This window comes from Schistocerca americana, chromosome 1 (genome assembly GCF_021461395.2).
Source record: "Schistocerca americana isolate TAMUIC-IGC-003095 chromosome 1, iqSchAmer2.1, whole genome shotgun sequence".
Classification (NCBI taxonomy): domain Eukaryota; kingdom Metazoa; phylum Arthropoda; class Insecta; order Orthoptera; family Acrididae; genus Schistocerca; species Schistocerca americana.
The window spans coordinates 654,602,376-654,615,063 of record NC_060119.1 but is presented as its reverse complement, the minus strand read 5'-3'; the positions used below and the strand labels follow the sequence as shown (position 1 = coordinate 654,615,063).

Here is a 12,688-nt window from a genome sequence, read left to right as displayed (position 1 = left end):
TAAATCGCTCCAGGCAAATGCCGGGATGGTTCCTCTGAAAGGGCACGGCCGACTTCCTTCCCTAATATGATGAGACCGATGACCTCGCTGTTTGGTCTCTTTCCCCAAAACCAACCAACCAACCAAAGAAGTTACATTTGCCCAAATAGCAGTGAAGGCTGTTGGGTTTAAAATTTAGATAATGCCAAAGGTTATGCAGATATCACTTTCATGTGACCCCTGTCATGATTACATCTTCCAGATAGTTCACACTATTGTATGCGCTGTACAAGATACCTTTGAAAAATAGCGAAAACAGTTATGACCCCAAACAGTAATGACACATTCGAAAATTTGTCACATCCACCTTCAACAGACAACTGTAGGTATGCAGGTTGGTTTAGAAAAGCAGTGGCTCTCGGCCAGCTTTGTCAGCGATTCATCTAGATTAAGATAGACATTTGATTTGAGTTCATGGTGTTGTTAGTTCCCATACAGCCTAATCAAGCCAGGAAATGAGAGAGCTACGAAATTAAAATTTAGAAACAGAATGTGAGAGGAAAATAAATATAATACTCATCTGATGTAATTTGTGATCATTTGTCAGCCACTGTAAGTTAGGACTTACATCATAGATGTAGAAGACCATAAAGAAATGATAGGGTGTACAGTGAGTATAGATTTGCATGCTAGTGGTCAGCCAAATCACCTGGGATGTGCCATTTTATCTGATCATTTCACCTGCTCATAATGAATCTCTGTTCTTGTAGATCAGTACTTTGCCTTCTTGCCCACAATGTACCTTCCTATATTTTCTTCTTCTTGCTCTCTTGCCCTTAATCATTTAGTGCTCTGCTTGTCACTGTCAGTGCTAATTCCATCATCTGCAATGCCTGTGTTCATGCTACAGTTGGCACCACTTGTCACAATGCCAGGCTAACTTTGCTTTGAAATGAAGTGAAATGCAGTCCTTTCAGTATGTAGATCTCCATGTCTTAAGATAAGGAATACCTCTGTGCTATCCTTCACATCTTGTGGAATGGCCACTGCTGTACCCTGCCAAAGCAGTAACAAGTTGTGGAGCATGCTGTCAATATAATATTGCTGATTTCAGTATCTTCTTCACAATCTGTGACACCTTCTTGCGCCCTCTTCTTCCACAAAATGAGTTATTTTTCCTTGACTGTGTTGATAGGGAACTCTTCCTACAACATATCATAGGTTTTACAACCCCTGTTATTCACTTCTACATTGGTCTTTGCCTTCAGTCTACCCCTCTTTCTCCTAGTCCACCACACCGATTTCACACTCCCTTGTAAAATGGATTCCAAAACTTTTTTCTTCATATTTCTCTTACTGTGAATTCTCCCCTCCCTCCCCCCCTTTAGGTGTGTACCACCACCTCTGCAACCACCCACCTAATTGTTTCACATTGACACAATATTGTGTAACTCCTTCCCAACCTGATTCTCACTTTGCTCAGCATTTTCCTGCCACCAACAAACGTCTAGGACAGAAATCACCGCAGTTGGATCATGGCATCAGTGGGTCTCTCTTTCCCATACTACACAACACACTTATTTGCTGGGTGGTAACCTGTAAGCATATAAATGCAGGTATAACATGTTCTGGATTTGCTGTCAGCTTATATTGAACTTCATATTTGTCAAAGATTGGAGATTTAGCATTGCATATTGAACCATGGACCTTGCCATCGGTGGGGTGACTTGTGTTGCCCCAGTGATATGGATAGAATTACTGTAGGTACAACCACAACAAAGAGGTTTCTGTTGAGAGGCCAGACAAATGTGTGGTTCCTGAGAAGGGGCAGCAGCCTTTTCAGCAGTTTCAGGGGCGATGGTCTGGAAGATTGACTGATCCGGCCTTGTAACATCAACCAAAATGGCTTTGCTGTGTTGGTACTGTGAACAGCTGAAAGCAAAGGGTAACTACAGCTGTAACGTTTCCCAAGGACATGCAGCTCTACTGTATGGTTAAATGATGATGGCTTTGTCCTGGGTAAAATATTGTGGAGGTAATGTAGTCCCCCAATTTGGATCAGGAAACAAAACTGTCATTGTGTGACTTGGAGTATGGAATGTTAGATCCCTTAATCAGGCAGGTGAGTTAGAGAATTTAAAAAGGGGAATAGATGGGTTGCAGTTAGATGTAGTGGGAATTAGTGTGACTCAGTGTCTGGAGGAAGAGGACTTCTGGCCAGGTCAATACAGGGTTATAAATACAAAAGTCAAATAGGCGTAATGCAGAAATGGGTATAGGGAAGAAGAAAATAGGAATGCAGATAAGCTATTACGAAGTTGGTTTTGACTCCACAACCGTAAACCCATGTTCCGTCACCAGTTACGACCCTTTTGAGCAAATCAGGATCATCATTGATGTCATTCAAGAGCTCCTGGGCGATGGTCATGCAATGGTTCTCTGATCAAAATTGAGAAGTTTTGGAGCAAACTTCGCTGACACATGTCTTGTGCCCAAAACATCCGAAAAAATTGCATGACATGAGCCGACTGATATGCCAACATCCTCAGCAACTTCTCTTTTGGTAATTTGACTATTTTCCAAAACAATGTTCTTCACAGCTTCAACATTGTCATCTGTTGTTGATGTGTTGGGGCGTCCGGGGTGAGGTTTGTCATCGGCATCTTCTCAGCCATCTTGGAAGAGCTTTTACCACATGTTAACATTTTATTTTCGTGGAGCAGGCTCACCACATGCCACTGTCAACATTTCAAGTGTTTTAGAGCACTTGATTCCTTTTTTCACACAAAATTTGATGCAAATTCTTTGCTCTATTCTTTATAATAATCGAAATTTGCCGAGCACACTAAAACACGTCTAAGCTTTCTATCTGCCAAAAACAAATGAAGTATGCTGTACACTTGAAACTGAACATTTGTCGAGACATGCGTACCAACATAACAAAAGAAAATGATCAATAATCGAAAGTACATTTATTGTGCAATTTGAAAAGTTTCTTTACATTTTGAACAGCCCTCGTATAAGGAAATTTTATATGTGGAAGTGACCTGTAGATACTGGAAGGTTTCAAATTGATTATAAATCAGTCAGACAGAGATTTAGGAACCAGCTATTAAATTGCAAGACATTTCCAGGGACGGATGAGGACTCTGATCACAATTTATTGGTTATGAACTGTAGATTAAAACTGAATAAATTGGAAAAAGGTAGGAAATTAAGGAAGTGGGACCCGGATGATGAGTTGAAAGAAGCAGAGGTTGCTGAGAGTTTCAGAGGAAGTGATAGGTAACTGTTGACTAGAGCCAGAGAAAGGAATACAGTAGACAGATGGGTAGCTTTAAGACTTGAAATAGTGAATGCAGCAGAGTCTCAAATATGTGAAAAGACAAGACCCAGTAGAAATCATTGAATAACATAAGACTGATGAAAGGAGAAAATATAAAAATGCAGAAATAAAGCAGTTGAAAGGGAATACAAATGTTTAAAAATGAGATTGATGGGAAGTGCAAAATGGCTAAGCAGGAATGACTAGAGGGCAAATGTAAGAATTTAGAATCATATTTCACTAGGGGAAAGACAGATACTGCCTGCAGGCAATTAAAGAGGCGTTTGGGGAAAACAGAAGCAGCTGTATGAATATCAAGAGCTCAAATGGAAAACGAGTCCTCAGCAAAGAAGGGAAAGCTGAAAGTTGGAAGGAGTACATAGAGGGTCTGTACAAAGGAGATAAACTTGAAGGTAATGTTAAAATCAAAGTGGATGTAGATGAAGATGAGGTGGGAGATATAATATTGCATGAAGAATTTGACAGAGCAGTGAAAGACCTCCTAAGATGTAACAAGGCCCCAGAAGTAGACGATATTCCGTTAGAACTACCGATAGCCTTGGGAGAGCCAGCCATGACAAATCTCTTCTTTCCAATTCTAAAGAAAACAGTTGCTGGCAGGTGTGAAAATTATTGAACTGCAAGTCGTGGTTGCAAAATACTAACACGAATTCTTTACAGAAGAATGGAAAAACTGGTATAAGATGACCTCAGGGAGATCAGTTTAAATTTCAGAGAAATGTAAGAACACAAGAGGTAATACTGACCCTATCACTCATCTTGAAGATATAATAAGGAAAGGCAAATCTACATTTGTAGCATTTTTAGACTTGGAGAAATCTTTTGAAAATGATGACTGGAATACTGTCTTTGAAGTTCTGAAGGTAGCATTGTTAAAATACTGGGAGTGAAAGGCTATTTACAGCTTAACCAGACGATAGTTATTAGAGCTGGGGCATAAAAGACAAGCAGTGGCTGAGAAGGGAGTGAGACAAGGTTGTAGCCCATTCCTATGTTATTCACTCTACCCTTTGATAAAACAGTAAAGGAAACCAAAGAAAAATTTTGAATAGGAATTAAAGTTCAGGCAGAAGAAATAAAAACTTTGAGGTTTGCCGATGATGTGATTCAGTCAAAAGACAGCAAAAGACTTGAAGGAACAGTTGAACAGAATGGACAGTGTCTTGAAAAAGAAAAAGGTGAACATCAACAGAGGGAAAACAAGGGTAATGGAATGTTGTCAAATTATATCAGGTGATGCTGAGAGAGTTATGCTAGGTAATGAGACACTTAATGTAGAAGATGAGTTTTGCTAGTAGGGCAGCAAAATAACTGGTATTGGCCAAAGTAGAGAGGATATAAAATGTAGACTGGCAATGGCAAGAAAGCAATTTCTGAAGAAGAAAAATTTGTTATCACATATAGATTTAAGTGTTAGGAAGTGTTTTCTGAAGGTATTTGTCTGAATTGTTGCCATGTATGGAAATGAAACGTAACTAATAAATGTAGATGAAAGGAGAATAGAAGCTTTCGAAATGTGGTGCTACAGAAGACTACTGAAGATTAGATGGGTTGATCGCATAACTAATGAGGAATTATTGAATAGCACTTGGGAGACAAGAAGTATGTGACACAATTTGATTAAAAGAAGGGATTGGTTGATAGGACACATTCTGAGACATCAAGGGTTCACCAATTTAGTGTTGGAGGGAAATGTGAGGGGTAAAAATCATAGAGGGAGAGAAGAGTAAGGTAAGCAGATTCAGAAGGATGTAGCTTCCAGTGGTTTTTTAGAGATGAAGAGACTTGGATAGGATAGTATAGCGTGGAGGGCTGCATGAACCAGTCTTTGGACTGAAGACAACATCAACAATAGCCGGCCGCTGGTGGCCGAGCGGTTCTGGCACTACAGTCTGGAACCGCGCGACCGCTCCGGTCTCAGGTTCGAATCCTGCCTCGGACACGGATGTGTGTGTTGTCTTAGGTTAGTTAGGTTTAATTAGTTCTGAGTTCTAGGCGACAGATGACCTCAGAAGTTAAGTTGCATAGTGCTCAGAGCCATTTGAACATCAACAATGACAACAACAACAATTTTGAATATTGCACCAAAAGCTTAGTAAATTATCGTAATACTACACTTTTACTTAACGTGGAGAACAGTGAAATCAGTGTGTTGATCGGCCTGTCACAAGAAGTTTGAAATTTATTCAAGGCGTCAAAAATTTGTTCTCTACTGTCTCTTACAAAATTTACAGCATGTGCTAAATCCATATTTTGAAACCTCTTCTCCGTCATTTGTGTTGCCAGTTTTCTACTAAGCTTGTTCCCTTTCACCTCAGTGTGTAACTTCTACTCTGACAATAGTGTTTCACTGTTTGCACTGGTACCTGTGGCATAAAATTTATACTGATCTTGTAACTACAGCCTCACAATTTAAAAATTTCGTATTTAATTTATACCTAACTTGTAGCTCGTTTTGTCTGTAGCTGTTTTGTTTGAATTTCTCTGGATTCTTTACCACTGTGCAGTGAAAAAAAGTCACTTCACGTCTGTGATCAGTGATTTGTTTGACACGTTTTGTGTGTGCATTGGAAACTCTTGATTCTTCATGCTGTCTCTGAACTACAAATGATAGATCTAAATGCTCATTGCAATCTTATGGTTATGAGTTGTAAACAAATGAATTGTTTTACTGCACAACATTTGGTGATCTCAAATTCCAAATTGTCCACTGGAATGACTGCATCACATGTCAGAAAGATTGAATCGTGCACTGCTATGATAAAATGCATTGCATCAATCGTGCCGCACAGAACCACCTGTGAACAACTGCGTTGCATAATCAGTGCCCACCATGACAGAGACATACAGAATTGTGGAAGCATTGAAGTTATCAATGTGATTCTTAGTCCACTAGGGGTGAAACTCCCAAGCTTCTGGTCAGATAATCCAGAAATATGGTTCACCCAAATCGAGAACCACTTTGTCTTGAGCCACATTACCTCGGATGAAACTAAATATAGTGATCTGGTGGCTATATTTAATGAGCTAATGGCTATGGAAGTACAAGACACCCTAGCTTCGCTGCCAAGCACTGAAAAATGTGTGTATATGAAGCATGTATTCATAATGCACTTGTGGCCAGCAGAAGCTAAGCAACTTGAAAAATTGCTCCACACTGAAGATCCTGGTGACTGCACACCATCTCAACTACTGTGTTATCTTTGCATGCTCGCAGACAATACGATTAATGACGAGATTCCTTGCTTGCCTGTGGATGTACGGAAAATACTCACAGTTTGCACTGGTGACCTTGATGCTCTCGCTCAGACTTCTGACTGAATAGGCGTTGTGAATGTCTGCTACATTTCGTGCTTGCAATGTAAACTCTTGATTCTTTGTGCTACCTCTGCATTACAAACAAATGATAAGATATAGATGCTCCTTGCAGTCTACGATTGTTTTAATTAATTGCTTATGTTGTGTTGAACAAATAAAATGCAATTATGCTCTACACCTCCTGACTCTCAATACCACTGTCCTGATTTTCATCTGGAAGTTCTATTGTGCTACACTTTTGGTACTTCAGACTCACCTCAGAGTTTTTATGAGCTGATCCCCTGCTCTGGCTTTCCTCTGAATCAAAGTTCAGCTGACTCAGTACTAAACAAGATATTTGTTAACAGTTACTCTTCAGAATTTGAATGTGGAAATTTGTTACAAAATTTTGTGAACATAAGCTTGATCCATAGGAAGATGGCATATTAAAAGCGTTTTAGTGACACATTTTCGATAAATAAGGTAATTTCAATAGGGAAAACACTTTAAATTGATTGAGTAGATCATTAATCTTTACTATGGTTGATGGTGATGATAGTTATGCAATATATGAAGTGACTATTGTTCCAGCTTGAGCCTGAAAAATATGAACGCTGTATTGTTTGGATACGAGAACTCCTGTATCAAACCAAATTTGTGTCAGAACGGCTTCGTGTCATTGCTTCGAAAATTGCAAATGATGTAGCACAAGCTAAGAGGCAAGGAAACAGTGTCACAAAGGATCTAATGAGGGGTTTGTGCTTCAGTAAAGGTAGGTTCCTTTATGTTATCTTTTTACATGTTTTTACAGTTGTGCAAGCTACACAGATTAAATGTATTTTACAGATAATATACATTGTAGTACATTTCATCATATTTAATAATCCTCTGTACCAAATTGTGTGTTAACAGTTTCTAAAATGTCAGGAGGGTTATTTGAATTAGAAATGTAAATGGGTAATTTGAAATGGTACTATTCTTATAGTTGGAAAAAAGTTGAAGTATGAAGTACCAGTATGTTACTTTAGAAACCTGACTGTGAATCCACTGGCTCGAGTTGCAAACTTTTTGGTCTTTCTTTACATTGCTATTATTGTAGAGTGCATTTAAGAATGAATAAGTCAAACATATCTAGAAAAGGGCAGAGTAGAACTTATACTTAAGATAGTGTAATTATTAATATTGTTGGCAATAGAAGCAACAGCTTTAGAAGCAACTTAGATCAATGAATCATAGTCAAACTTTAAATGTGAAGAAGTGAAGTGCTCAGAATGATTGTGGTTTTTGCTGTAGGAAGTCCATCAAATTTAATGTGTAGATCAGGTATGATTCCTGGGAAGGATTAACATTTCACGTTATGTGTTGCCTTACTCCTCTGTGTGAATGCAGTTTGTATGATGATGTTGCAGTTAATACAGATAACCTTCCTTGCTTCCAGTGCAGTTCATTTCACTGCCAGACCATAGAGAGGCACTTAGCCTGTTTTAAATTTTACACGTAGTCTGCAGTCTGCCATTGTATTTTTATATGGTTAACAAGCAATGTAAATTATTGCAGATACAATAAGTTGAAAGGAGGAGGCATTGCCATACCACAAACACACACATATACTGTCTGTCATGATTGAGTGCAGCTATTCTGGACTGACCATGCATGTTTGAAGTAACAACATACATACCTGCCTTCAACCAGTTTTCCTGGATTGTTGAGAAGAAATAAGGGAGGCTTGTTTTTACAGATTAGTCTGCAATGACTTCTCATTCATTCTTAGTGTGCCTCTACTTAAGTGAAGAAAGTGAACCACATTCTTTTCCCACACTCCTTACTGTTATTGAATGAATGTCAGTGGGTGAATGTGATCTTCACACACAATAAAACTGGGACACCCACATCTGTTTCTCGTCTGGTGAAAATAAGATGTTCCTTTTTAGATTGAAATTAGTCATGGATGTGTTGATGTAACTCCCAACTGCACACTCTTCTGTGTTATCCATTGATTATAAATTTTCATTACTTGAAAAATCTCGCCTAAGAACTTGGAGACAGCCATCATTCAGTCCTGAGAGTACCCTGTATCTGTTGGTAGGTGCAGTGGGCACTGTCTTCAGTCATTCTGCAAGCACAACACATTTTATTTGATTGCAACTGTTTTGGGGTCCTGGACAAGATTTTATCTTAAAAGAGAATTGACTTGTTTGTTCCTGTTCAGGACTTTGTTGATAAAATTAGACTGCTGCTATGGTAGGAGTAAAATCTCCATGTATGAAATTCCACCTATCAGCACTCAACCCCACTTTTAGATTGTAATAAAGTATAGGAATGCCGATTCTGACGCAATACTGCACTGAAAACTACTTTGGATACAGTCTTTCATAGAATTGTGACAGGAAACAAACCTTAGAGTAATCCTTGTGCCAACATACTTTTTGTCTAACTTGTTAATACACCTTTGTATTTTTTAGTGCCAAATTATGTCACTGCAAGTATATTTTATATCTCCTAATACAAGGAACATTGTTCTGTATTTGATATGTGGGAACTTGTAGATATTGTTATCTGTTTTGCAGAAAGTAATCACTATTCTGCTGGGATGATAAGGCAGCACAAATTCCTTACATCCTTGATTGAAAAACTGGATTCAAGAGAAAAATGTAGTGAGGTAATAAATGAGATGGAAAAAGCTAGACAGTTGCTCACAGATCCAGGCAACATGGTAGTCCATTTGTCAACGAATGTGGATCAGCTCGTCACAAAATACCCCGATCCAGTAAAACCATGGGAGAAACTACTACCTGAGGATAAAACTCCAGCAAAGAAGCAGTATGTATTCTTTTCTATTGTAATTACATGTTAAGTTTGTTTTGTGGCATCTGTATGGAATGGTGAGTTTCTCAGAGCATTTTGAAGCACTTCTATCAGGACAATTTGGCCGTAGTTGGACAAAGAAAGATAACTTTCTCCTTATGGGAAAGGGGGGGGGGGGCTACCTCATACTTGTGCCAGAGTGTTTATGAATATCTCAATAGCAGGCATGTCCTGTTATGGATTAAAGTTATTGAGAAGAATGGGTTAATAAACATGATGTGGTTAATGTTGAGGAGAAGAGTGGATCAGCACTCTGGTTCCATAACATTCTGTGTTGTTAGTGTTGGCGTTAGTGGTAGGATTCCCATCCATTTGTCTCGATTTCATGTCCCTTGACAAATGACAGTTGAATATTTTCCCCAGCAGTATTCCGAGCATTAAAAAAAAGATGTAAGTGTGGTTGAAATTATGTATAGGTTAACAAAATAGAAGCCATAAAATCAAGAAAATTGTGATATTGGCTGTAAAACAGCAATTACACGAGTTGGAAAGTGATGGGCTTGGACATGGAATCGGTGCAAGGACATTCTGTGATACTGTACCTGCATCAGGTATATTTATGAATGGTGAACCATTTGTGGAAACTTCAGTCAGAAAGTGGACACGCATAAATAAAACCATCAGTTGCATTTTCTGTAATTCCATAGGGAGAATTTTGCATCATAATAACATAAGGGAAGTCAGAGCTCGCATGGAAAGATATAGGTGTTAATGTTAACTGAATTTTCCGTCGGTTCTTGGTAGAACAACATTATAATAAATGAAAACCACTAGTTTGCTTTTGTTCTACAGTATTACATTTATTGTGTTACCCGGTTCTTGGCTTACAGGATGGCTCTGAAGATGGCCTTGTAAGCAAAGAACTGGTTAACAATAAAAGTAATACTGTAGAACAAAAGCAGACTGGTGCTTTTCATTTATTATATAGGTACTCATTTTTTTCCATGCGCTGTTGGAGAGTGGGAGAATCGAGAATTATTCTGAAGATGTTTCGATGAACCCTCTGCCAGACGCTCAAGTGTGATTTGCAGAGTGGCCATGTAGATGTAGGTGTGCAAATAGAATGGGACTGCAGCTGGTCAAAAACTTGAAAATAAATACTGGCATCTGTAATATTATTAATTACTTTGACTATCAGTTTTGGTGCGTCATTGGCACCGTCAGGCCCCTATACATGTAGCTGGGTAAGTCATCTAATCGTTTGCCATTATAGGGATCACTATAAGAGCACAGATGTTTACATGACTACATGTTTAGGGGCCTGAAAATGATGCCAGTGAGGCACCAAAACTGGTAGTCAAATAAAATAATTAATAAAATTATGGCTGGCTGTATTTATTTTCTTCAAATCAATAGGATTAGTGTTCAAGTAGTGTCGTGGCATAAGAAATCAAATGTTGGTGTCATTAAAAATGTCAGACCATTTAACTGATTTTTCACAGTGAGTGAGTGTGTCTGAAATGTATTGGAAGCTTGGTTGTATTTTCACTAGCTATTGCAGAATATAAGGCATCAGCTGAAAGAGTGTTTTCAGTAATTAATCCTTTGTCGATGGAAGAAACAGACAGACTAAGAAACAGAAAAAGCCCTGGAAGTGATAAACACTTTCATTAGTTTCCCTTACACTACCAAAAAAAGGGTACAACTCAAGTGCTAGTTTGCCAGTACTACCCACATCAATGTAAAATGAGTGAAATTTATATTTATCTTACATCTGAACTGTAGATGTAATACTGCTGCTTACATCAGTTGTATGCTAGATTCTGTGTAAATAAATTATTATTGCAGCCTATATGAACAATAATTCAATTATAATTATGTTTTGAATTTCACTCATTTGCCTGAATTCCTGCACATTATTTCGAGGATGCCCTGAATTCTCTCTCTCTCTCTCTCTCGCACACACACACACACACACTCGCGCGCGCGCCCACACACACACACACACACACACACACACACAACTTGTACATCTTTTAATGAATCATTAATGTATCCATTGAATTTATGTACAAGTTTACTGAGATGGGAGTTTTATTACGTCAGTAATAAATCAGCTTGCGAATTTTGTGTCATCTCAGCTGGCCATTTGATGAGTTGTCAATGAATTTTGCAGGGCACAAATGTCATTGTGCAGTATTGCAAATGAACTTTGGTTTCTTTCCATACTTAATGTGTAACCTCTACTTCATATATGTGACTTCTAATTGATGTATAGCTGTTACTTTTGTCTGCTGTTACTTAGTGTTGTTACAAAATTGTCACGCTTTCATATTCCTGAATTTTGTTACTTACGCCATCGCACTGAAACATACGTGATTTCGGTGACAATGTACATTGTGGTACTGATGAACTGGTAGACTTTTATTTGGATTATATGGTCCTTTCAGAATATCAGGCCTAAGTTGGTACAAATATTTTCACAAGAGAGACTGCATTTGTCATCATGGTTAAATGTTGAGAGATCAAGTGTACATTAAGTTACACTTGACGAAGTGAGTGAATGTTGTGTACAGAGCCCCAGGAAATCAGAATGAAGATCCAGACAATAGTTGATGACACCAGTGTCAGCAATTAGGAAGAAGCTGTGTGAGCAATCACAGCAGATCCTGTACAAATTGCAAGTATGCAGAAACTGCAGCCTAATGATCCCATAAAGATAGTGTTATAACGTCACATTTAACACATATATTTCAGAACGACACAACACATATAAGTCACAGAGTAAGTTGACAAGCAAGACATGTGTACATGTTAGCATTCGAATGAGCACTGAGTCCCAGTCTAGCGGCCGCTGCTCGGCTGGCCGCTTAGGTGGCGCAGCTGCTGCATGGCTGGCAGACAGCGCCGCACGTAGAGGACACGCGTAATTGCGCGGCGGCACTTTGTATGATCGGCGAGTCACAACACTTTCCCCCTTTGAAATTGTTGCACTGGTCTTGATGGAGGTGTCCTGGAGATGGCTAACGTCCATAGGCATTGTTTGACTCGCCGTAAAGTCTCGAGAACGAGGCTTCCCGTACGGACGGAAGTGTCCCCGATGATAACGGGTCGAGATGACAGGAGACGAAGGGGTTGAATCTGCTGTGGCCCCATGAACCAATCTGCCCATTGCGGCAAGTCCAGTTGATATGACAGGAGACATGGGCGATGTGTCAGCGTCCGTTGGAGGAGGAGGCGAGTAGATTTGCTCTGACAGAG

The 12,688-nt window shown here is 39.1% G+C and overlaps 1 protein-coding gene across 2 annotated transcripts in view; it reads left to right on the top strand.

Annotated features, from left to right (window-relative positions):
* LOC124608216 (uncharacterized protein C05D11.1-like) overlaps positions 1-12,688 on the top strand; it is a 135,369-nt gene that overhangs the window by 79,683 nt on the left and 42,998 nt on the right. For both annotated transcript variants that reach the window (XM_047139968.1, XM_047139969.1), the window contains 2 exons: positions 7,214-7,394; positions 9,190-9,442. In XM_047139968.1, the coding sequence (XP_046995924.1) occupies positions 7,214-7,394; positions 9,190-9,442 (434 nt within the window). The remainder of the gene's footprint in view (positions 1-7,213; positions 7,395-9,189; positions 9,443-12,688) is intronic.